The sequence below is a fragment of the Hippopotamus amphibius genome, chromosome 4, assembly GCF_030028045.1.
Source record: "Hippopotamus amphibius kiboko isolate mHipAmp2 chromosome 4, mHipAmp2.hap2, whole genome shotgun sequence".
Taxonomy (NCBI): Eukaryota; Metazoa; Chordata; class Mammalia; order Artiodactyla; family Hippopotamidae; genus Hippopotamus; species Hippopotamus amphibius.
In genome coordinates this window covers 14178437-14204984 of record NC_080189.1, presented here as the reverse complement: position 1 = coordinate 14204984, position 26548 = coordinate 14178437, and the positions used below count along the sequence as shown (strand labels likewise).

General features: G+C 34.7%; 1 protein-coding gene and 1 pseudogene across 5 annotated transcripts in view; both read right to left on the bottom strand.

Moving 5' to 3' along the window:
- Positions 1–26548, bottom strand: part of BRAF (B-Raf proto-oncogene, serine/threonine kinase) — a 158451-nt gene that overhangs the window by 80335 nt on the left and 51568 nt on the right. For 4 of the 5 annotated variants that reach the window (XM_057730848.1, XM_057730849.1, XM_057730851.1 and 1 more), the window contains exons 2-3: positions 14434–14535; positions 3816–4079 (exon numbers count right to left, since the gene is read on the bottom strand). In XM_057730848.1, coding sequence (XP_057586831.1) covers positions 3816–4079; positions 14434–14535 — 366 coding nt within the window. Of the gene's footprint in view, positions 1–3815; positions 4080–14433; positions 14536–14839; positions 14865–26548 lie in introns of those variants that run through there. The other variant, XM_057730852.1, reaches the window with a different exon arrangement.
- Positions 1057–1506, bottom strand: LOC130851056 (oligosaccharyltransferase complex subunit OSTC-like; annotated as a pseudogene).

Genomic DNA, 26548 nt, shown 5'->3' with positions numbered 1-26548 from the left:
TTACTTTTTAATTCATCCACTAAGTTTTTTAAAATAAATATTTTAATTTTTATACAGCATTTTAACACTTGGTCTGTAATACGCTGTAACTAGCTTGATATTTTGAGATTTTATTTAAAGTGTTACTTTGCTAATTCTTCAAATCAGCATCAATATGTTCCTTAGTTTTTTTCCTTAGTGGTAACTGTTTCTTTTTAGCTTTCTATTTTTCTTTTGTTCTATGTTCTTTGAATTTTTCCAACTCTATTATGAAAACTTTAAAACAGAAAATTAGAAGGAATAGTACAATTAACATCCAAATTCTCTCAGATTCTGAAATTATTCTTTCATATTTGTTTTCTCTCTTTAACATTTTGTTTTCCATCATACCATTTGAAACTAAGTTCTAAAGTGACTGACTGAGATAGAATTCAGAATAGTGGTTACTCTTGAAGGTGGGTACTGAATTAAAGGAGCACAGAAGAACACATATTAGAAATATTCTGTGTCTTTTTTTTTAATTAGAAAAATTATTTATTTCTGTGCCTTTCATACAACTTATTGTTCAGGAAATAGTCTTACACACATATCTGAAATGATGTACTGTCACACACTCTACTTCAAGGCAAAGCATCACAGGTAAAGCTGATCAGCTGTCCAGAGTTCTCAGCTTATGGGATCTCGTTTCCTGATTTTACACTAATTTCTGAAGGTCAGAAATAACACCTCCAAAAAATATTAAGGGGTTTGTAAAAAAAATCATTTTATTCAATACTATAGTTGTAGAAATGAAGTATATTTTCTTTAAGAAATGAAAAAACAAAGAAGAAAATGCCACTTAACATCATTGGTACATCAGTATAGGCCAGCAGGAAAAAATACTGATAAGCTTGTCTCTTTGATACCAAGATGACATCTTAGTCCAAGCTATAATATGCTTTCTATGTTTTCACCAGATGTTTCCTTCTGCTGATTTTCATCTTTTTCCGTATTTCATATCAGAGGACTGGTACAGCCTTTAAAACTTCATTAACAGGAGCAAATTCAGTATCCACCGATTTCTTCTCAAAAGGCACACTAACCCATCAGATAGCCCAGCAGTTTCATTCTCATGAATACTCTAGCCATGAAAAAACTCAACAGGACACAGACGAATCCAGTGACTAGAAGGAGAAATCTACTGAGTTTGGGAATGTTTGGTGCATTGGATCAGTCTAGGATTATGAAACCTAAACCTTCCAGTATAAACAGGAAGCTGGATATGAGTCCTTCCATAATACATTGTGCATTTACCACACAGGCCCAGAAAACCACTGGCCTCTGATGCTCATCTTCATCAGTCGTGGAGACAACACTTGGAGGTTCGACAGTAACATCGTAAATGATTCCTCTAGTAATGAGAAAGTAAGACACAACCACCAGGGCGTACACCGTCACGGCCGACGGCATGTGCACCCAGGGGGGCTTCTTCAGCTTCAGGTTGGGGCATTCGAGCACCAAGAACAGGACTTGGTACAAACTCTCCATGTTGGTGGTGGCAGAGGAAACCAAAACATTCTTTATCTTGATCAGCACATCAGTTACACATATAGAAAGTCACTAAACTGTACGCTTAAGATTTGTACACTTTACTATATGTAAGTTTTATTTAAAAAATGGGATGGGAGGGGGGTTGCAGGCATCATGACAATTTACCCCTAAATTTTTTTTTTTTAAGATTTATTTATTTTTGGCTGCACTGCGTCTTCACTGCTGCACATGGGCTTTCTCTAGTTGTGGCAGGCGGGGGCTACTCTTTGCTCGTCGCACGGGCTTCTCATTGCAGTGGGTTCTCTTGTTTCAGAGCACGGGCTCTAGGCTCTCAGGCTTCAGTAGCTGCGGCACATGGGCTCAGTAGTTGTGGCACGCAGGCCCTAGAGTGCACGCTCAGTAGTTATGGCACACAGGTCCAGCTGCTCCGAGGCATGTGGATCTTTGCAGACCAGGGATCGAACCTGTGTCCCCTGCATTGGCAGGCAGATTGTCAACCACTGCATCACCAGGGAAGTCCCTACCCCTAAATATTTAAGCATGTATTTCCTAAGAATAAAGACATTCTCCTACATAATAATAGCCCTATTATCACACTTAAAAAAACTAATAATTCCATAAGAACACATCATATTCAATCTACATTCAACATTTCCCACCTCAAGAAGGACTTCTATAGCTCTTCCTCACCCTCGTCCCAAACCAGGATCACACAATGCATTTAGTTGTTTTGTCACTTCAGTCTTATTCAGTGTAGAATAATCCCCAACCTTTTATCCTCCATAGCACTGAGTCCAGGCTGTGTGCCTTACAGAATGTCCACCTTCTGAATTTGTCTAATTTCTTCCTCACGGTGCTTAACCTTTTCCTTTAACCCTGTTTCTTATAAAATGGAAGCTTATAAGAGGTCCAGAAGCTTAACATTCAACACAATCATTTTTAGCAATAATACTTCAGAGATGATAACTGTCATCTACTGAGTTTAAAATTTTAAGGCCACCTAGAAATTCTATTTGGTTCCTTCTTGGAATCTAATCCTGCTATTTTTAATTTCTCTAATGCACTGATGGTAGACTGTTTTCTTGTTTATTATAACTTGGGATTTTGACCTTATCATTGAGGCATTCTGTATGTGAATTCCATGAGACCCATATGGGCTAGGCGAGGGTTTGCATTTGTTTCTGCCCAGTGCCTGAGTGCTATTACCACTCCAGGACCAGTTGTTACACTGATTTCTTGGGTTGAGAATTCCTAAATAATGCAGGTAATATAATTATGAACTCCACGCTATGATAAGAACAGGTCTATAGTTAAGAATTCATGAGGGAAACTTTAACCTTTATTTGGAGCCCTAGCAAAGACAGACAAGTTTCACTGTTATTTATATACGCTGATGAATAGACTTTCTTCTAATTCACTCTTTCTCTGAAGGTAAAGCTCTTCAAAGGTTCAGATTTATGTGAGGATATGCGTTCCAACTACCTCTGTAACACTGGCCAAAGGCCTAATCTTGTATCTCCACACAATGACATTCACACCCTTTTGCTTCACAGGATGACAAACTGACCCCACAGGAGGCCAATAAAGCATAGGTCAGCAAACTTTCCCCATGAAGAAGCAGCAATACTACTAATGCTATCTGAGTGGTCGAATTAAAAAATTACTTTGGCTGCAGTTGTATTTGGAAATGAAATGGTTTTTTTAATTAATATCAAAAAAAACCATATACATCATAAAAAATTAGTGATGTATATGAGTGCATTATTCTATTATGTCCACTGGCAGTATCTGTTGCACTTGAAGATTATAGACCATGTATAATAATCCTGCATAGTTCCCTGCTTTAAAGGTTATTTACAGAGCACTGTGCTCCAATGATGATACTAACGATCAACAATCAAAAGTTACATAACGAGGAAAAATGTCAAGCACACTAAGAATCCAACATTTGATAATAAACCCAAATAGGGATTTCTCTAGGGCAAAGAACGAATCTTACCTGACATATGTGAGACAACGAACAAGCTCAAGTCTCGAAATTCTGATTGATTCTAAACTAGTACTCAGACTTGAGTGTAGTTCAAGTTTGGTAGACGTATAAATGTCAAATCTGACACTGAAGATAATGCAATTTGTTCCAGTTAAAGAACACAGACTTTGGCACCAAATAATTATGTCTTTTCCATTCCTGTTTGAAATGGATGCTGCCATTTGCATGACCACTGGGTATCACATTTCATTTTCAACAACTAGTCTCTCTGAAAAATACAAAGAAAAAGCAGTAATGATATTAAAAGTTGACTCACCACTGTCCTCTGTTTATTGGGCAGGAAGACTCTAACAATAGGTTTTTGTGGTGACTTGGGGTTGCTCCTTGACACATCTGTGGGATTTTGAAAAACTGAAAGAGACGAAGGCAGCACTGAAAGGCTTGAAGAGGAAGAAGATGTAACGGTGTCCGTTGATGCAGAGCTAGAAACAGAAAAATCAGTTCCATTCCCCAGGGATTCCAATAACTGTTGTTCTCTTTGTTGGAGGGCATCTAGCTTGCTGGTGTATTCTTCATAGGCCTATAAAATAAAGTAGATTAACACTGAATCTGGACTTTTTCCTGACAATTACAAAAGCAAATATGAAATTCAAGTCTTTGATTATAATCTGTTTATAACCTAACATGATTTTGTGTTACAAATTACAAAATAAGTGCCGGAAATATTGTAAATTAGTACTTTTACCTTTAAATTGGTAAATTTTGTGTTATAAGACACTACATCTAGAAACTCACACATACATACACGTCTATAATAGCCATGAATATTAATTTTAAAAAATCACTATTTGCAATTTTTTGGCCAAATCACAATTTATCTTCCAAATTACATCTCTAACATGAGATAAAAAAGCTAATACACATAAATATGCTCTCCAATAATTTTTTTTCCAGAAAAGTTGTAGGCATATAAGGTTTCATACCTCTCTGTCTCTCTCTGTGAGAGACAGGCTGAAAAAGAGATGAGGTGTTAGAGAGATTTGTCAAAAAACAAGACTAAGGTACACAGTGCCGGATCTTACAATTACCACCAAATTCTCAATAGGGATTAGAGGATGTATAACTGCCACCTTTTTTCTGAAACAGCTATTAGTTAAAATACTTTCTTTTTCTCACTACAGATATCCTATGACCTCCTTTTTCCCATCAAATACTGCTTAGAGAATAAAATTTTGTTTGAAAAGGTAGTTACAACCCTGCAGTCAAGAAATTCTGAGGCCATTATTTATCATGGTATCTTTCTAGGAGTTTCATTTTACTAAAGCTATAAGGTCAAATGATCCCATAAGATATATTCTAAAAGTAGGAAGAATCTTGAAAACAGAATGATACTGAAAATAAAGACATGGAATGAACTGGAATGTATGTGTCCACGGTTCTTTAAGGTTGTAGTAATCACCTTCCCCACACTATAATCCATCATGTCTCCCTACCACCCTAAATAGATGCAACACGACAAACATTTATGAAAGTCTACAAAGGAGAATCAAAGATTTAAAAAACTGCATTTCCCATCACCTAAGAAGTTTATTATTGGGCTGCAGAGAAGTAGATGGATACATTTTTATTCGTTTAAGTGTTGTACATGAGAAATAAAGAATGTTTTTGATAAAACGTAAGAGTAAAGAAAGAGGGTGGCCTTAAAATGTTAGCATTTAGGTAGATGGAGTTAAGTGTGGGAGAAGAGTACTCTTTTTATTTGTTTAAGTGTTGTACCTGAGAAATAAACAAAGAATGTTTTTGATACAAGGTAAGAGTAAGGAAAGAGGGGGGCCTTAAAATGTTACCATTTAGATAGATGGAGTTAAGTGTGGGAGAAGAGAGTACTCTGTAGCACAGAAGAAATTCTGTAGCAGAGTAAGGAGGTAAGAAATTTTAAGACAGAGGAAAACTATCCACTAGCATAGCTGAACTACAATAGCCGGGACATACCAAGGGATCAACAGATGTTTGTAAAATTTAAGTGAATAATAAATAATAAAACACAAATAATAAGACTGGAAAGCGGGTAAAGGACCAGCTTGTAGAGAATGTATATACTATGCTATGAATGCTGAACTTCATTCTATAAGCAAGGGAGAATTATCAAAAGTAGAGGAGAATAAAGGAGAAATTTCATTTCAATATAGGCCACCACACCTGATATGCTTGATCTTACGATACAGTTTTTGGGCGGTGGGGGAGGGAAAATACTAAAATGAGCTAATGAAGTAAAGGGCCTAAAATACATCAACATGCGCTCTCCTTTACAATCTAATAGTTGTCCAACACTTACCCCGAAACATTTCACAGCATTTCAGGCATTATAACCAAATCAGTCCAAAATTTTCTAAGCTGCATTTCTATTTAGCTTTCAGTTCCATGGGCTAATTACTTAAGGACATCTTTTTCAATATGATCCACTTATTGAGACTTCAATCATTCAATAAATACATATTGAGCATTCATGTGCCTGGTACTGTTTGGGGCTCAAACCACAAAAATAAAGACCAACACAACTCCTAACCTTTGAAGACTATATACATGCAGCCTGGAAGACAAAAATTCCTCCTTGTGGAGATCAAATATTCTCATTTACTGTCAAGTAAATAAGCAAGTACATTTACTATACAAAGTTAGTCTTAGGAAAAGTAATAAATGTAAACAAATTTTCTGGATGTTATTTCTTTATCAAAATGTTAGCTTTAATTTTTGAAAATATATTGTTCCCTCCACTGTGAATTACAATCTATTATTTCACTGCATTTATCAATAACTCTTCCTTAAGTACAAAACATTTACTTATTCTACCTGCCTCTACTATGATAGCTGCAATCTGCCAAGGTACTTGCCCACCTTGTTTTGGACCTGGCTTGCTCATTTCACCCCGTTACCCCTGCTGCATTCAGTGTGGAAGCTGATTACTCTTACAACATTCCTGCCTTACCGTTTTCTAAACCTCTTACCTATAAAGGCATTTATTTCTATTCTATATTTAAGATTCAGAGATACAAATAGTTCTGTACAAGAGAGTTCCAAATGATGACAAGATCTCAGTTGGGAACCTCCCACACCTCTGTGCACCCACATTTATCCCACTGTCTTAAATTTCAACCTCACTACCACAATAATCTGTTCATGGTCTACATTAATCCCTTGGCGTTTTTCAGATTTTTTACTGTTTTACTTCCCATACTTTGTAGCTCTCCATTTCAACAATGCCACTGGTAATATCTTAGATTGTCTGGTTAATTCTTATTCTTTTACCAGCTTGCTTGTCAAATGCCAACTTTGGGTAAATTCTATCATTCAATTATTCCATTCTTTCTCTCAGGTTACCACACATTACTGAAGAAAATAATAAAACGAGGCCAACTGCTCCATTATCAATTCATGGAAATTAGTTCTTCACACTACTAAAATTTTGTACTTATTTTTAATTCATATCACATTTCTCACAATACTTACTCCAACCTTTTCTATGCTTCTCTGGCTCCTAACTTCATCCCCCAACCCTTAATTCACTCAGAAAATACCATTATCTTCAAATTTACTCTGACGATCAAAGCCATCAAATAAAAGCTTCCTCTTCTTTCTTTGTCCAAGCATTTCTTCCCATCCTTCCCCATCCTTCTTTTGCTCTCAATTTAGTGCTGACACTGGGTGTTTAGGGTCTCTTCTGTGGAGGCCTTGGTTCATCCTCAACTCCATTTTCTCTTACATCTTCCAACTTTCCCTTTTCCTCTGTTTTCTCCCCCCTGTAAATGTTAGCAAGTCTTCCCACACAGACACACACCTCAAGCACCACTACCACCATCAATGAAATTCCTCTGGTGCTTCAAGAAGTTGCAGAAACCAGGTATTTCTTCAGGAGGCAGCTTTTCCAAAACCCCTTTCTTTTTTATCAAAATCCTACCTATTTTTCAGTCTACTTCAAAGCTCTGCTTGATAAAATCCAAAATCAGTATTTTCTTTTCACCTCCTTTAGAGTATTAACACATTCTTCTTAATATGGCTTTTAAAAAAATCATTTGTGAAAAAATCATTTGTGAAAAAATTTAAGTGAGATAATGCTAGTAAAGGAAGTTATTACAGAGACTACCACATGGCAAAAACCCAATAAATACTTTTATCAGTAGTGATAAGTAGAATTAGTTCTTATCGTTATTATGGTCATTATATTGCTTAGCTGAGTTCTCAAAATGACTCTACTAAACTGTAAGGTAATTGAGGGCACAGCTCATGTTATTTATTCATTCATTCATTCATTCGCTTAATGGATCTTTATTTTAAACTGAAGTGTAGTTCATTTATTTTTGAACTAAAAAAAAAAAAGAATGTAAGAACACAATATTATTAAGATGAAAATATTCCTCAAATTGATCTACAGATTTAATGCAATCCTTATCAAAATCCCACTTGGCTTTTTTGCAGAAATGGACAAGCTGATCTTAAAATTCACATATAAGTGCAAAGTACCTGGAATAACCAAAGAATCTTGAAAAAGAACAGAGTTGGAAGATTTACATTTCCTGATTTCAAAAGTTACTATAAAGCTACAGTAATCAAGACGTGGTATTGATACACACATAAAACAACACAACAGACTGAGAGCCCAGGAAAAAAGCCTTATATTTATGGTTAATTGATTTTTGACAACATTACTGGTACAAGTGAATATCTGCATGCAGAAGAATGAAGCTGGATTACTATCTAACATCATATTCAAAAATTAACTCAAACTGGATCATACACTTAAAAGTAAGAGCTCAAACTAAAAAACTGTTAGAGGAAAATACAGAAGCAAATCATCATGACCCTAGATTAGGCAATGGTTTCTCAGATGACACATCAAAACACAGCAACCAAAGAGAAAGCAGATAAACTCAACTTCATCAAAATTAAAGCATTTGTGTTTCAAAAGACACTATCAAAAGAGTGAAGAAGAAGACATCCTACCGAATGGGAGAAAATATTTGCAAATCATATCTGATAAGGATTTTCTATCCAGAATATATAAAGAACTTACAACTCAGTAATAAAAAGACAACCCAGTTTTTTAAAGGGGCAAAGGCTCTGAATAGCCATTTTTCCCAAGAAGATATACAAATGGCTAATAAGCACATGAAAAAGATGCTTTACATCATTAGCCGCCAAGGAAGTACAAATCAAAACTACAATGAGATGCCAATTCACACCTACTAAGATGGCAATAATAATAATAATAAATGGAAAATAACAAGTATTGGTGATGATGTATAGGAAATGGAACCCTCACACATTGCCTGTGGGAATGTAAAATGGTGCAGCCACTTTGGAAAACAGTTCGGTAGTTCCTCAAAAAGTTAAAACACAGAGTTACCAAAGGACACAGCAAGTCCATCCTAGTAACATAACTAAAAAAACTGAAAACATATGCCTACCATAAAAACTTGTACATGAATGTTCATAGTAGCTTTATTTATGACAGCCAAAAAATGGAAACAACTTAAATGTCCATCGATTAACGGATAAATAAAATGTGATACATCCACGATAGAATATTAGCCATAAAAAGGGATAAATGCTACAATGAATGCTACATGCTACAACATGGCTGAATTTTGAAAACATTCTGCTAAGTGAAAGCAGCCTGTCACAAAAGGCCACACTGTGTATGATTCCATTTATATGAAATGTCCAGATAGGTAAATCCATAGATTGGAAAGTAGATCAGTGGTTGCCAGGGGCTGGAAAGAACAACTGCAATGGGTAAAGGGTTTCTTTTTGAGGTGGTGAAAATGTTTTGGAATTAGATGGTGGTGATAACTGTATAGTTCTGTGCATATGCTATAAACTACTCAATTGTACACTTTAAAAAAGTGTATCTTATAGTAATGAATTAGTTCTCAATTAAAACTGGGAAGAAAATTAAGGACCTACTTAATTAAAACATAATGGGAAAAAGCAGTGGAATAAAAATTTTTTTATCATTAGAGTTCATTATATTTATTCTTTCTGAACTTAATCTCACAAGATACAATGAAATCTTTCAAACTGCCCACAATTGATAATTAATGAATTGTTCTGCATTCCATAGGAAGCGCCTAGCTTCAGGTATTATTTTCTTTGCAGATTTTGGGGGAGTGGGGGCACCAGGCAGTATGCAGAATTTCCCTGACCAGGGATTGAACCTGTGCTCCCTGAATTGGAAGGCCACAGTCTTAACCAATGGACCACCAGGGAAGTCCCAGGATTATTTTCATTGCAGTATTTGTTTTGATAGATGTCTCTGCATTATCCTGGGTTCCACACAGACTAAAGATCAGAAAGGCTGTCAGCATCATAATAATGATATAGCAATTAAGAGCACAGACTCTGATACAAAAAAAAGAAGAAAAAAGAAACAAGTGGGGTGTAACCCTGGTCATGTTATTATTAAATCCCTCTGTGTCTGAGTTTCATCTATAAAATGGAAATGAGAATATTAATTAAAACTCATAGGGCACGTTGAGGATTAAATGATCTACTATATGCTTGGAACAGTTCCTGGCATAGCAAGCACTCAATAAATGTTAGGAGCTTTACTGTCATCATCTGTCTGTCTGCAGGGGACTCTAGCATACATACAAATTCAGTGGTAGCTTGGAGTCAGTGTGTTAACACTAGATACGTCGGGTTATTCCAGAAACTTTATCCCTTAACCCCTGGATTCAACATATCAGATCCTGAAAGAAGAATCTACTACTAGAAAAGCATCTAGCATTACATCTTACACATAGAAAGCATTCAAATAACTTGTTAAATGGGCAAATGCAGAAGAATGGGGAGAAAAATAAGAAGTTCTGGGAAATGACTTTTAGGGGAAACTCATCTTTTCTTTCTTTGTATGATGGTGAAAAGAAAAGACTGGAACCAAAGGCTGAAAAGACAAATCTGAAATTCTTTAGATTATGATAGTTCATTTCACTGCAGTTATCATCAAGGGAATCAACAAGATGTTAATTATTACTTATATGCCAGTTGGAGAAAATCTAGAACACCTTAAAAGCTTGTTTTTAAATAAATTACTACATAGAAAAAAGAAAGTCACGAGGATTTCTGATGCTAATATAACTGATTTCATTCTGTTTTGCTACAAGGAAGAAATGCAGGGATAGGTAAAGATTTATCTTTTTATGAAAATATCAAAGGGGTTTCTTTCAAAACGTTTTGTAATAAAATAACTATAGCACAACTTCTACCTGCCAGTGCACAAACTAATCTGAAGCCAAATTATGAACAATGGAAAAATATTACTTTTTAGCCTCTTATTTCAGGAAATGTAAGCATAGTCACTAGTGTAGGGGTGTGTGCAACGCCATTCTGGTTGGTGAGATGTAAAGACTTGCAGGAGATTTGGGGGAAAGTTTTCCTTCTTGAAAGAGTTCAGTACACCAGAGAACATCTGTGATCCAGTCTTCCTGATCTGAGGTGTTGTGTTAAGAGTACGATTCTCAGATCTGTTGCAGTCATGACAGAAAAACCAAAAGGACTGATTAAAATACAATCTACCTCAAAGTGTGACAACCCAGAGCTGTAAAACCAATCTTTGAATAATTTACCTCCATGTTTCTTGCTATGGGAGGAGAAATTAAAACCCCTATTTGTCTGGACAACTTATTTGGTTTTTGCAGATAAAAAACATTTGTAATTTTTATAGATCTCCTAGATTTATTCTCTAATTTTTCCCATTTGCCTTTAATATTTTCCATCTTAGTTTTATTCTACTTTCTGGAAGATGTCCTTAACTTTATAGCATTTGTTTGTCTGTTTATATGCACATGCAGAGATACACACAAATATATTTTAATTTTCTGCTATACTATTTTAATTTACTATTTTAGCTTCCAAGAGCTCTTTTTTATTCTCTATTACTTTTGCTTCTTTAGTACAACCATGAAACAAGAACAGATTACTATATCTTCTCTTATCTTTGATGTTAATTATAGCTATTTTCAAATTTTCTTCTGCTCTCCACACTGTTTCTGAGCTCCCTTTGACCTTTTTTGTCGTTATCGTTCCTGTTAAATGTTTTCTTTAAATATCTGGTTATTCCTAACTGTCCATTCATATTTAAGAGTTAAGGACTCTTAAGATGTCAATACCACCCAAAGCAATCTACAAATTCAATGCAATCCCTACTAAAATCCCAATGTGTTTGCAGATATAGAAAAATCCATGCTGAAATCATGAGGAAATTCAAAGGATCCCAAAGAGCCAAAACAATCTTGAAAAAGAACAAAGTTGGAGATTTGCATTTCCACAATGAGATACCACTTCATACTCCTTAGGATGGCCATTACTACACACACACACACACACACACACATACACACACACACACACAAACACAGAAAGTAAGTCTCCACAAGGATATAAAGGATTGTTAGTGGGAATACAAAATGTAGCTGCTTATGGAAAACAGAACGGCAATTCCTTAAAAAATTAAATACAGAATTATCTTATGATTCAGTAATTCCACTTCTGGGTATATACCCCCCAAAAGAAGTAAAATCAGCATTATTCACAATAACCGAAAGGTGGAAACAACCAACCATTGAGGGTAGCCATGGATGGATAAATGGATAAATAAAATGTGGTATATACACACAATGGAATATTATTCAACCTTAAATAGGAAGAAAATTTTGACATGTGCTTCAACATGGATGAAGCTTGAAGACACTATGCTAAGTGAAATCAGCCTGTTACAGGATTTATATGTTAGAATTCCACTTTATGACATTCTTAGAGTAGTAAAATTCATAGAGACAGAAAGGAGAATGGTGGGTCTGAGTGGGTAATCAGTAGATTACTCACTTAAGGGCCTTCAAATATCAGTACCCACGAATCTTTTTCCCTGAGCCTGGTCAACTTTCCTCAGGGAAGAATACTGTCATCTCCAGTCAGACGCCTCTTCATAGTATATCAAATGGTGGTAAGTTTAATGTTTTAACTTATTTACACGCTTATTTTCTGTAACCCACTCCCCTGATTAAAATACAAGCTATCTGAAGGCAGAGATTTTCGGGGGAGGGGTGTGTTTTGTTTGTTTTTTGTTATACCCCCAGAGCCTAGACAAGTACAAATGTTAATTAGCAGGTGCTCAATAATTATCTGTTGAACAAATGAACCAAAGATTTATAGAGCACTTAATATGTGTCAGGAACTATGCTACTTCATAATTATAAACTGAATTTAATCTTTAAATTACCACACTTTGTTGTACAGCAAAAACTGACACAACAGTGTAAAGCAATTATATTCCAATAAAAAGCTTAAAAAAATACCACGTGTGATATAGTCCCATTTTACCAATGAGGTAAGGTATAAGGAGGTTAGGTAAGCTGTCTGCATAAATTAAGGCAGAGCCAGAATTTAAACACAGGGTGTGTGTAACTCTATGGTTCATTTTAACCACTGTACCACACTGCCTTCTACAGAGTAACTGTGTAATGTTAGTCCTTGAGGGTAAGAATCTATGTGCTAATGATATAATCTATGAAATATAGCCTGCTGTATACTGTCCTAGTTAGATGAATTCAAATAATAAAAAGCCCGAAGAGTATGTGTGTGGAGGAGGTAGTGAATGCCTGCAATAGTGAGACATGGTTACTGATGCAAATGTATCACATCTTAGGATGGGGAAAGTTTCCTGACACAAAAATGGTTTGCAGAAAAACTGCTGGTTAAGTTGTCTAATTCTGATTAACGCAGAATTACTATTTTCACCAGGACTATTTGCTTCCTAATGACTCCTTTGCTTGTTCTCCTCACACATACAAGTAAAACAGAGAGCATGGGATATCAGAAAGTACACGAACTATATTCAGAGGTATGAATTCTAGCCCTAGTACTGACACTAATTGGCAGTGTGCTCTGCGATAAGCCATATGAAGAGAACAGTTTCTTAAGCAGTTATTTCCAAACTTTCAAGTTTATTTTAGAAATGAGAGCTTACTTTCTCTAGAAATACGGAAGATTTAACTTACCCTTTAAAAGTAGTTAAATTATGAAATTAGAATTTTCATTTAGGAGTCTGTCAATCCATGCCTAAAAATCTCTGACACTTGAAGGCAAGTGGTAACCTGATCATTTGTAATTTAGGGTTATCTCCTGGTATGACTAGTGATTATAGTTGGAGCCAGCTTTTATAGAGACAGGCAGTATAGTGTAGTGGTAAGCAGTGTTGGCTGTGGAGCCTGACTGCCTAGATTCCATAACAGCTTCCTCGCTGTGAAATCTGAGTGACTTACATAAGGGAATTCATGCCAAGAAAGTGTATCTGTGATTATAATAGTAACTACTACACCTTATAGGATTAAGAACAATGACTAATCTATAAATTTATAATAATTTTCAAGACTTGATACAAAAGCCTGAAGGCACTATTAAACAGTAAGGCTCAGGAATTTTGAGCTATTTAAATATTGTAGATTTTACCCATAAAGAAGCAAAAACCTGTTTTGGGGGATTTGTTCTGGAAAAAACAATATTTCACAAAATTCTCCCCGTTTTCTAATATGGTAAAAGTTTGCTGACCTCCAGAAAAGACTGTTTTCTCTCTTTTCAATAAGATTTTTTTTTTAAACCAGGGTAATATTCCCTCCCCCCGCCACCCAGGGTAATATTTTGAAGTTTATATACACCTTCTCCTTTAGTTTTGATATTTTCCAAACTAGAAAACACTATATATTTATTTTAACAAGTGAAACAAGATTAAAAAGTACAATAATGACGAAGCTAATTCTCTCTTCCCATATCTATTTCTACTCTCACCCCCTAAAATAACCGATATTACCAGTACAAATGCTTTTTATAAGTTCATTTTCTTCTTTTCAAAATCACTACAGATATGATACTCAAAAACTTACCTCCAGATATATTGATGGTGGATTATGCTCCCCACCAAATTTGTCCAATAGGGCCTCTATATGCTCCTGTGTCAACTTAATCATTTGTTTGATGTTCCACACCTAAAAAATATTTTAAAAGAATTTAAATACAAATCATTTAGAATATGAATTAGAAAAATACAAATCATTTAGAATATGAATTAGAAATATTTTAATATTTCTATTAAAATATTGCAGTAACTACCAGTGATCCTTGAAATTTAGAGCTTAGACCTTAAAGATCATTTAGTATAATGGTTTTTCCCTTTTATTAATAAACTTCTTTAAATTTTTTCCTACACTAGTAATACAATATATTCTCAATTATAGAAGATTTAAGTAATATATGAGTATTCAGGAACAAGTAATGAAAATCTCTTTTCACCTTCCCCACATTCCTGGGGCCCCTGTCAAAAAGGTAAGTGCCATCTACAGTTTGGTAAACATTCTTCCATATCTCCTTTCTACTCAAGTAAAAAACATAAATACATACATATATAAAACATACAAATACATATAAATATTACATATCAAAATATTTTTAACACTTGCTTTTTTCACCAAACAACATGCCTCAGAATTCTTTCCATGTCAGTACACATGTATTTTACTCCTTTTAAATGGTTGTATAAGCATCCTTTTAAATGGTTGTATTAACTATAGACAGATAACATTCATTTCATAATATTGTTATATGACAGTGCTTATTTCAATGGTCTTCAAACTTCAGTGGTAACCTAAGGTTAGGTCGACATGGATGATTTTAGGAGAATCAATTTCCAGATCCTCAGTGTCTATCTGTACTCTTCCTAGTTGATCTGCTTTAGAACTAGTTCTCCTTTCTTCCTGTCCTTTTAAAATCACTTCATAATTCTCCACTTTGTAAAGGAAGGCAAAGTTCTTACCCATCTCAAATTACTAAGGTGCACTGTTCTGAGCTGTATAAACTTCAAAGTACCTAACAAACAAGAGAAGAAGGAAAATCCCTTGACAAAAAAGGGGAGCAAATTAAGAGCAAGACCTTATTTTATTAAGTAAACAAATTTTGGGGAAGGTTCCAAGCCTCATCCATTTATCCAACCAGCCAGCTGAGAATTCAGAAGTCTAGTGGTCATAATACAGGCACATATTACATATTTATTTTACGATAAATAAGTCAGTTTTTTTTTCTTAATGAAAAATGAGTTCAAGTTATCTAAGTGGTAAGAGAATCTGCTGTGCAAATTACACTACAGTATATGGTGGATACTCTCTATAAACTAAAAGATTTAAATCTGCAATTTTAAGGTGACCGAAAATGTATTTAACATAAATATACACCAGAAATCATGGCCTTTTAAACCATTTAAAGTTATAATGAAAACATATGAGATAACTTTTAAATGTACAAGGGAGAATAAATGAGCAAGGGTTTCAGGACTCTTGGTTTATTTAATAATTCCTTACTAGCAGGCATATAGATTATTTCATGTTTCTCAACTTCAAACAATTCAGTGAATAGCTCTGAAATGCCTTTCTGGGCAAAGGTACAAGTTTTCCTTTCAGACACTGAGGCGTGGGATTCCTGGATTGAAGGATATGCACATTTAAGAAGTTAGTATGCCAAATGGTCTTCCAAGAGGAAAAAGGTACCAAGATACCCTCCTATTAGGGTATCGGTCTACCCTTTTCCCCACAATCCCACCAACACTGGACATTTTCAAACTTTTAAACTTTTACTGATCTTAAGGGGAAAGGTGATCTTGCTGTTTAAATTTGTATTTTCCAGAAAGTTGAGCGTTTTTCATATTTACTGACCATTTAAATTTCTTTACAGAAAATTCCCTATCCATATTCTTTCTCCTTCCTATTTTCTTCTTGTTGATAGATACCATTTATTCTGGATATTCTGGATATTAATCCTTATTCTCCTAAAAACGTTGCAGTCTTTCCTTCTTTTTATTGGGTTGGCCAAAAGGTTCATTCATGTTTTTTTAGTAAGATGGGCCTAGTAGCGCTTAGTTGTCTTTAACGTCATTTGAAACAATTTTGTTAGATTGTATGTGACAGCTGTCATATCAGTGTGCATTTAAAAATATATATATCAAAATTGGTGAATTTTTGTGTAGCCATTTTAATACTGAAGATGGCAAAAAAGCAGCATTTTTAGCATATTATGCTTTATTTCAAGAAAAGTAAAAAACATAACTGAAATGCAAAAGAAGATTTGTTCAGTGTTTGGAGAATGTGCTGTGACTGAGCGAATGTGTCAAAAGTGGTTTGCAAAGTTTCATGCTGGAGATTTCTCGCTAGATGATGCTCCACGGTCAGGCAGACAGGTTGAAGTTGATAGTGATCAAATTGAGCATTAACTGAGAACCATCAATGTTATAACACATGGGAGACAGCTGACATACTTAAAATATCCAAATCAAGCACTGAAAATCATTTGCACCAGCTTGGTTATGTTAATCGCTTTGATATTTGGGTTCCACGTAAGTTAAGCAAAAAAAACCCTTCTTGACTGTATTTCCACATGCAATTCTCTACTTAAACATAACAAAAACGTTCCATTTTAAAAACAAATTGTGATGAGTGATGGAAAGTGGATACTGTACAATAATGTGGACTGAAAGAGATCGTGAGGCAAGCTAAATTAACCACCACCAAGCACACCAAAGGCCAGTCTTCATCCAAAGAAGGTGATGTTGTGTATATGGTGGGACTGGAAAAGAATCCTCTACTATGAGCTCCTTCCGGAAAATCAAATGATTAATTCCAGCAAGTACTGCTCCCAATTAGACCAAGTGAAAGCAGCACTCGACAAAAAGCGTCCAGAATTAGTCAACAGAAAATGAATAATCTTCCATCAGGATAACACAAGACTGCACGTTTCTTTGATGACCAGGCAAAAACTGTTACAGCTTGGCTGGGAAGTTCTGATTCTTCTGCTGTATTCACCAGACATTACACCTTTGGATTTCCATTTATTTCAGTTTTTACAAAATTCTCTTAATGGAAAAAATTTCAATTCCCTGAAAGACTGTAAAAGGCACCTGGAACAGTTCTTTGCTCAAAAAGATAAAAAGTTATGGGAAAAAAGAATTACAAAGTTGCCTGAAAATGGCAGAAGGTAGTGGAACAAAACAGTGAACACGTTGTTCAATAAAGTCCTTGATGAAAGTGAAAAATGTGTCTTTTATTTTTACTTAAAAAACCGAAGGAACTTTTTGGCCACCTCAATACTTTATGTCTCTTTAGTCACAGAAGGTCTTGCTACTCAAAGCATGGTCCATAGACTACCAACAGCATACTCTTCTGGAAGTCTGTTAGAGTAGCAGAATCTCAGGCCCCATTTCAGACCTACTGAACTTTAACAAAATAATCCTTACTAAAGTTTGAGAAAAAATGACAGAAGTTTCTAAATTTTTCTACAGTCATATACTACAATATTTTCCTTTTTGACTCCTTGGCTAACTTCTCATAACCCCAACAAGTATTAGATGTCTTCTCTTCTCTAGCTACACTTACTCCACAAGTGATTTTACCTAATCTTGTGGCTTTATATGCCAAATGTGAATTGATGAAGTCCCAATTTTTAAACCCAGCTCTGTCCTCTCAACTCCAGACTCTTTTTGTCCAACTGCCTACTGAATATCTCTACTAAGATAACTAATAAGCATCTCAAACTTAACATGTTCAAAAGGTAACTTCTGATCTGTCCCTCAGGGCCCCTTCAAAATTTGTTTTCCTTACAGTCTCTTCATCTCAGAAAATGACAAACTCCCTCTATGATGAGTTCGCTGACCATCCAGGCAGAACTGCTTTATAGTCAAAATTTGATATCTTAGAATTGATTGTTTTTCATGTCTATTAGCCACTTTGAGATCAGAAACATGTTTTAGTCATCTTTTATTCCCTCATCTCTTATCTTGGTGTGTCTTAGTCAAAACAGGTATTCAATGAGTGCTGGAGCTAAGATTTAAGCTATGTTCAGAATAGGATAAGAGAAAAATTAATCCTAGTTCAGCGATTCTTTCCATTCTAGGAAATTAAGTACAGTCTTTTTTTTTTTTTTAAAGCTCCACAGATAAAACTCATGTGCGGTTAGGGTAAAGAACCATTCCCCCAAAGAAGGGGAGAAAGGGGAAAGAAAAAAAAATTAGAGAGGGCAAAGAGCAGGGGGGAAATGAGGAGACTGAGCTGATTTAGAACTGATTAGAATTAAATTTTCTTGCTGGAGGTAGAAAATGCTAAGAGTTACATAGAGCAGGGCCAGACCACAAATGCCTCAAAGGCAAGTTTCTTAACTTTCAAACAAAAGTAATTTTATATCCAAAGAACGAAGAAAAATCACTGTGAATCCTAGTTGTAATTAGAAAAGATGAGTCTGGCAGAGAAAATTCTTTCAGATTTCCCCCAAAGAGTAAGAAAAAAAACTTTGATGATACTTATACTTTGATGATAGGTTAAAATGCAGAATAAGATATTATGAAGCTAACAGTAGATACAGGGTTTCGGCCTTAAAATGTCTTCTTGGAAAAACAAGAAAAACTGTTACAACAATCCTAAAAGGGAAATGAAAGAATTAAAAACAAAAAACTTCAAGGAAGGTACTAGAAGATTTCCTATCTTTTTTGATCTCTTCAGGAGAACAAAGCAATTAAAACCAGGCAATACTAGCAAACAACTGATCATTTCTAACAACGTTACAAATGGCAAAATTCACTCTCCAAAAAAAGACTGATTTTTTTTTAAAGCCTATGTTAAAATATAATGCAGACAAACTGCTATGGGAAGAACTGAAGGGTAGCAACAGCAGAAAAAACTACAGCCACTGACTCCCATCCTCCCAATAAGAAGTCATCAGGTCCAAATTATTGGTTTCTATCAAACCTTTAAGGAAATATACTATCAATTATTAACAGTGATAGTATATATAAAAAGGAAATCTTCCAAATTCATTTTATGAAGCTAGCAAAATCTAGATGTCAAAACTTGACAAAGGACAAAAAAAATAAAGTCACAAAATAATCCAATCTGTGAGGACAAATTCTTAAATATAATTGAGTACTATATATGTATTTTTTAATGTGGGGATAGTCATTCATTAGGAATCCAGTAACATAATACTTAATATTAATAGGTCAAAGGAGAAAATTACAGGAGTAGTCTAATAGATGCCCCCAAACAAATGATTATTACCAAAGATAAAAATAATAAATAATAATAAAGAAGAGACTTGGTCCTAAAATTTCAAGAAAATTGTTAAAAGAATCATGATACTCAAAGCAAGAAAGTTAGCACACCAGTCATTCACTGGAAAAAATTCTGAATAATTTCCCTAAAGTAATACAAATATAATCAAGCTTGACCAAAAAATCAAAGCTAAAAAACTGTGGACAATATATGAGGAAGTTTCTACTGAAATAACTCCGAAGATCTCCAAGCTTAAATACAACACCTATATATAAAAAGGAAGCGTGAAGAAGCTATAAAGACTGAATTTTGAATCATACAGTCATTAAAATAAAATCTCAGTACAAGTAAATAGATTAGGGTTAAAGAGAGAATTAAAGAACTAGAAGATGATTCAGAGAAAATTAGCCAAAAGGCAAAGAAAAATGAATGGAAAACATGAAAGACATAAAAAACAGAATGAGTAAACATAGAAGGTAAACAGAAAATGGAAGAGATATTTGAAAAGAAGATGGCTATAATTTTCCACAACAGCTGGAAATCAAAAATACTCAAGAGTAGCAAAATGAGTCCTGGCCAGGACAGATAAAACTAAATCCATAGCCAGACAGGTTGAAGTGAAAATGCATAGACGTTCTTAAAGTCAACCAAAAAGAATAGAGAAAAATTAGACTGCTGTCATACTCCTAAAACAGTAAAAGAAGCCAAGAGGATAATGAATTGACTTCAAGGTGCTAAAAGAAAATAGCTAACAACCTAGACAAAGGAAACTGAACCCAGAATAATATAAAAGAACAGCATGGCAGGCTAATTAACATCCCCCAAGATGTCTACATACTGAAACCCAGAACTTTTCAATGTTACCTTATATGACAAAAAGAACTGTACAAATGTAATTAAGTATTTTGAGTTAGGGAGATTATCCTGGACTATCTGGATGCGCCCTAAGTGTAATCACGTGTCCTTATAAAATAGAACTGGAGGGAGATTTTACTAAAGAAGATTAGGCAATGTGAGACCTACAAGAGAGAACTGAAGATGCTACACTGCTGGCCTTCAAGTTGGAAGAAGGGGCCATGAGTCAAGGAATGCAAGGAATGCAACTCTAGAAGCTGGAAAAGGCAAGGAAATTGCTTTAGAGAGAGCACAGGCCTTTCTGACATCTTAGTTATGGCCTGGTGAAACTTATTTCGGACTTGCTAAAAGAATAAATTTGTACTGTTGTAACCCACCAAGTCTGTGGCAATTTGCTAGCGCAGCCATAGGAAATTAATACAAATGGGGAACCTAGAAACTATAAACATGACAGTAAATATAATAAAGAAGCATAGACTATATAAACTAACCACTAAGACAATGACTGCAACTAATGGGAGAAATGGCCAGCACTAAAGCATTTTAAGGCCCATCTATTATTCAAGAATGGGGGTCCTGGAACATCTTGTTGTATTGGATAGATGTAAAAACAACACAGGAGCTAGCCTGAAGGGACTCCTACTGGTCAGATTTGGGAGGTTTTCAGCAAAAAGAGTAAAGACTACAATTAACTATAATAGACTGCATACATTTAAAAAATAAAAATTCACTAGCCCATAAAAATAGTGTTTGATGGGAGACTCTAGGTGACTGTGACATCTTTAGAATATTAAATATTAATGGAAAAGAATTATGCATTTATCCTGTCTTTTTTGGAAAAATCATAGTTATTCTCATTTGATATAAGAAGCTCTTCTTTACAAAAGAATGCCAGCTAATATAAAAGAATTGATTCAGGAAAGGACAGGATGCTAAAACCATTAGGTGAAAAGTTGATGAACACGATACTAACACAGTACCAAAGGATTTCCCCCCAGATTAAAGACAAAGGGAAACGCACACCTTTACAGGGAGAGATGTGACTGAGAATCATTAACGGTGGCAGAACTTGACAAGTGCCTCTTAATGTGATGCAACATAAGCAACACATTATTTATCACCCATGAAGTATACGTGCAAAACATTTAAATAAAATCTTAGCCTTTATACTTAGCTTCTAGTTTAGAAGAAATATAAGGAATAAAGAAAACTATGCTAAAAGAACCACAATGAAATAATCAGACAAATATGGAATGTGCAACATTCTATAAGATATTTACCTTCCTTTGAATATCAAAGCTATGAAATCAGATAAACCCAAAATGTGGGGCATTCCATGACAACTGTCCTGGTGTCAACTAAATTATGTCATGGGAAACAAAATGGTGGATGGTCAGTTCAGATTAAAAGACAACTACTACTAAAAGACAACAACTGATTCAATGCACGCACAAAGAGAAGATCTTAGTTCAGGGATGGAGAACAGCTACAAATAATATTCTTGGGGTAACTGCAAATTTGAACATGTACTAGATATAAGATTATGAAACTGTCAATCTTCCTAGATGTAATGATATTTTGATCAGGTAAAATAATTTCTTTTTTTTCCTCAGGAGCTATAAATTGAGCAAAATGTTAACAACTGTTGAACCTAGGTAGTGTAGATAGCAACTTTTCTGTAGGTTTGAGTTCTAAACCAAACTTTTAATTTCCTTTTACTTCAATGTTAAGTAATGGCCCTCTTTCGTCCCAACAATGCTTTTTCTCTTAAAGTCTGATTTATCTGGTATTAACCTATCTACACCAGCATTTTACCACTACTTGCCTGGTACTGTCCTTTTTCATCCTTTGACTTTCAACCATCATGTGTCTCCTATAAATTATAGATTTTTTTGTTATTGTTAGCTTATTTTGTTTTAAACACATCTGTGTTTTAACCAGAGAATTTAGTTCATTTATATTTTTGTAGCTGATTTATCTGTCACCTTATTATGTGCTTTCTACTTATGCTGCTTTTTCTTGCCTTTCTGACTTCTACGAAATTGATCGAGTTTTGTTACTCTTCCTTTTACTTCTATATATCAGCCACAAAGCAAGTTTCATAAATACAAAAATTGCTATAATACAAACCATATTCATTTATCATGATGCAACTAAATTAGAAATCAGTAACAAAATGTGAATATATTTTTGAAAAAGTCAACATTTATTTTAGAAAACATTAGAATGTTAGAAATAGGGATCTTTTAATAAAGTATATCTATATGATACCTGCAGCAAAATACCACAGTGAAAAGTGAGGAATAAGATAAGAGTGACTGTTATCACTGCTGTGATATACAAGAGGTTATAGTTAATGCCATGGAGATAAGATACTTAGACTTAAGAATTAGAACAGTAGAGATAAAAATTTATTTGCAGAAAACATGCTATCTATAGAAAAACCCAAGAGAATCTATAAACCATTAGGGCTAATAACTATTAACTATAAAGGCTAATATAAGAGTACAACAAGACTGGCGGATATAAGATCAACAATACAAATATTACATAGTGTTCCAATGCATCAGCCAGAGCCAACTGAAAAAAGATGCCCTTCACAACAACAACAAAAACTGTACAGAATCCAGAATAAATTTAACAAAAGATTGCAAGATCTTTGTGGAGTAAACAACAAAATAAAATGCAAGTGCATAAAAGAAGACTGATAAGAGAGAAACTCAGATGACTGTGGAGGCTAATTTCCTCCCCTCTTACTATAGCCTACCAAGAAGCTGACTCAGGAGGTCTGAGTTTACTCAAGGCAAGAAAAGGCTGAGGACAGCCACAGAGCTCAGGATCCTTTCCCTAATAAGGCCATTCCATCAAAATCAAACCTCCAATTATTACCTAGGAGCCCTTTCCGTGGTAAATTAATTCCAGTTATGTCTACCCTAAGAATACATCTATATGGAAATATAAGAGCTTAGGGGATTGTGTGTACCCTGGTACTTATTCTTCTCCAATAAACTTTACTTCACATTTACACCATATGATGTGTGTGCATGTGTGAGTGTGTGCCCCCTCTTCATTTGACAAATACACAAATGGGGTGTGGGGGGGGGGGACTCAATACCATAACAACCTCAATTTCCCCCAAATTAATTCAGTGCAGTGCAATAAAAGGAATTCCCAAGACAGATTTTTTTCCGCATGGTATTTGACAAACTCTGAAATTCTTATGGAATCACTGTAAAATGATAGCCTTTTAATAATAAGGAAAGTAAGAAAGGTATTACCAGACAGCAAAATTTATAAGGCAATAATATGGCAGGAATAGGAAAACAGAGCAAACGGACTGAATAGAGGACCCAGAAACAGAACCACAGGCTTGTTTGTTTTTTTAACATGGATTTTTTTTTTAAATTGAAGTATAGTTGATTTACACTCTTTCAGGTATATAGCAAAGTGATTCAGTTTTACACACACACATTTTTTTTCGGATTCTTTTCCATTACAGGTTATTACAAGATACTGAATATAGTTCCCTGTGCTATACAGTAGGTCCTTGTTGTTTGTCTATTTTATACACAGTAGTGTTTACCTGTTAATCCCAAATTCGTAATTTATCCCTCCTCTCCAGTAACTCCAAGTTTATTTTCTATGTCTGTGAGTCCATCTCTGTTTTGTAAATAAGTTCATTTGTATCATATTTTTTAGATTCCACATATAAGTGATATCATATGATATTTGTCTTTCTCTTATTTATTTCACTTACTATGAAAATCTCTAGGTCCAGCCACGTTGCTGTAAATGGCATTATTTCTTTTTTATGGCTGAGTAGGCACAGGTATTTATATACACGGTATATGGTTTGTGTTGGCATTATAATTTAGTGGGGAACAAAACTAACTGTATAATAAATACTGCTGGGGTAACTGGGTTTCTCTTTGGAAAAGGTCAAACAATCCAAAAGAAAACAGAGCAAAGGGTTTATGAATAGGAGTTCACTAAAGAGAATTCAGAATATTCAATAAACACATGATAAAATAAATGATCTCATTAGTAATCAAAGAAATGAAAATTAAAATGAGAAACCATTTCACACCCATGGGACTGGCAAAAAATTCAGTTTATCAACCATGTACAGCAACAGGTGCTCTTCTATTGTACAGGCAGGTACAATGTAAATTCTGAGAGTAAATTGGCAATATCTAGTAAAGCTGAAGATGGGCATTAACCTATCATCTAGCTATTACATATTAATATATGTACAAGACATATTCATCACAGTAATGTTTATAATAGCAAAATACTGGAACCAAGCCAAATATTCCCTAAGAGAAAAAAGGGCAAACTCTAATATATTTGTAAAATGGAATACCAGATATAAGTCAAAATGAAGAACTAAAGCTAAATATATCAACGTGAACACATCTCAAAAACACAACACTGAGTGAAAAAAGCAAATTCCAGGGTGTATACAACTTTAAATATGCAATTGATATTGTTTATGGATATACACCCACGGCAAAAATATAGAAACATACTTGGGTATGATAAACACTAAATTCAGGATAATGGTTACCTCTGAAAAGAGAGAAAGAGGGCAGGGAATAGATTCAAAGATAAACTTTGATTATCCTGGATTGTCTATAGATCTCTTTAATTATCATCTGTCTCTTTCTTATTTAAAAAATCTGAAGCAAATATGATAAAAGACATGATTCAACAAAGTTGGGTAATGCATACATGGATGGTCATTATATTGTTCTCTACAATTTTCTATATGCTTGAAAAGGGAAGAAAGGGAGGGAAGGAAGGGAGGAAGGAAGGAAGGAAGGAAGGAAGGAAGGAAGGAAGGAAGGAAATTGACCTGGTGAGTTGGTTAGCTCCTTCCACACTAAACTTGTCCTTACTTTTGTAATTGGGGCAGCCCTAAACCTGCCTATTCCAATCCCCGTGCCCTGAAAGAAAGCAACTGATGAACACAAAAGACTTATAGAAAATCCACCATCAGACTTCCCATTTAGAAAAGAAGTCTAGATCTGTATAACTGCAAAGCTTTCTACTGTAATTAACTCAGTCCTTCATTCACAAATATGAATAGACGGTCAAGATTCACAAGACACGTACAACATGGTGACTATAGTACTGTATTGTGTATTTGAAAGTTGCTAAAAGAGTAGATCATAAAAGTTCTCATCCTAAGGGGTAAAAAAATCCTAACTATGTGTGGCAATGAATGTTAACTAACTTACTGTGGCGATCATTTATCAATATACACAAACACCAAATCATTATGCTGTATACCTGAAACTAATATAATGTTATGTCAATTATATCTCAATTTTTTTAAAAAAAGAAGACACTGAAAATCCAACAGGAAGAAAAAGAAAGATTATGATGAACAAACAGAATGAGTGGGTAAGGAGAAAATGGAAATATTATTATTGGGGAAAAAATTTTAGAAGGGGTAAATAAAGACCATGGTAGTAATCTGTAATATAAAGTTAAAGAAATTCCCCAGAAAATAAAGCAAAGCAAAACAAAGTAAAAAACAGAGGTGCATAACACAAGTAAAAAGTTGAGATGTTGGGATTTCCCTGGTGGTCCAGTGGTTAAGAATCCACTTTCCAACGCAGGGGACACGGATTCAGTCCCTGATTGGGGAACTAAGATCCCACATGCTGCGGTGCAACTAAGCCTATGCACCTCAGCTACTGAGCCCAAGTGCTCTGGAGCCTGTGGCACCACAACTAGAAAGAAGCCCATGCACCACAACAAAGAGCCCAAGTGTTGCAATGAAGATCCTGCATGCCACAACTATGACCCAACACAGCCAAATAAATAAACAAACAAATATATAAATAAAAAGTTGAGATGTTAAGAACAAATCTGGGAAGTTCAAAATTCATTTAATAAGAATTCTAAATGATGAAAATAGAAGAAATAAAATATTTAAAATATTTAACCTAAGGAAAAACAACAGTATTTTGACTGAAAAGGCTCAGTGAGGGCTAAGACAGATGAGTAAAAAAGACTCACATCTGAATAAATCCTAGTTTCCATGAATAAATTT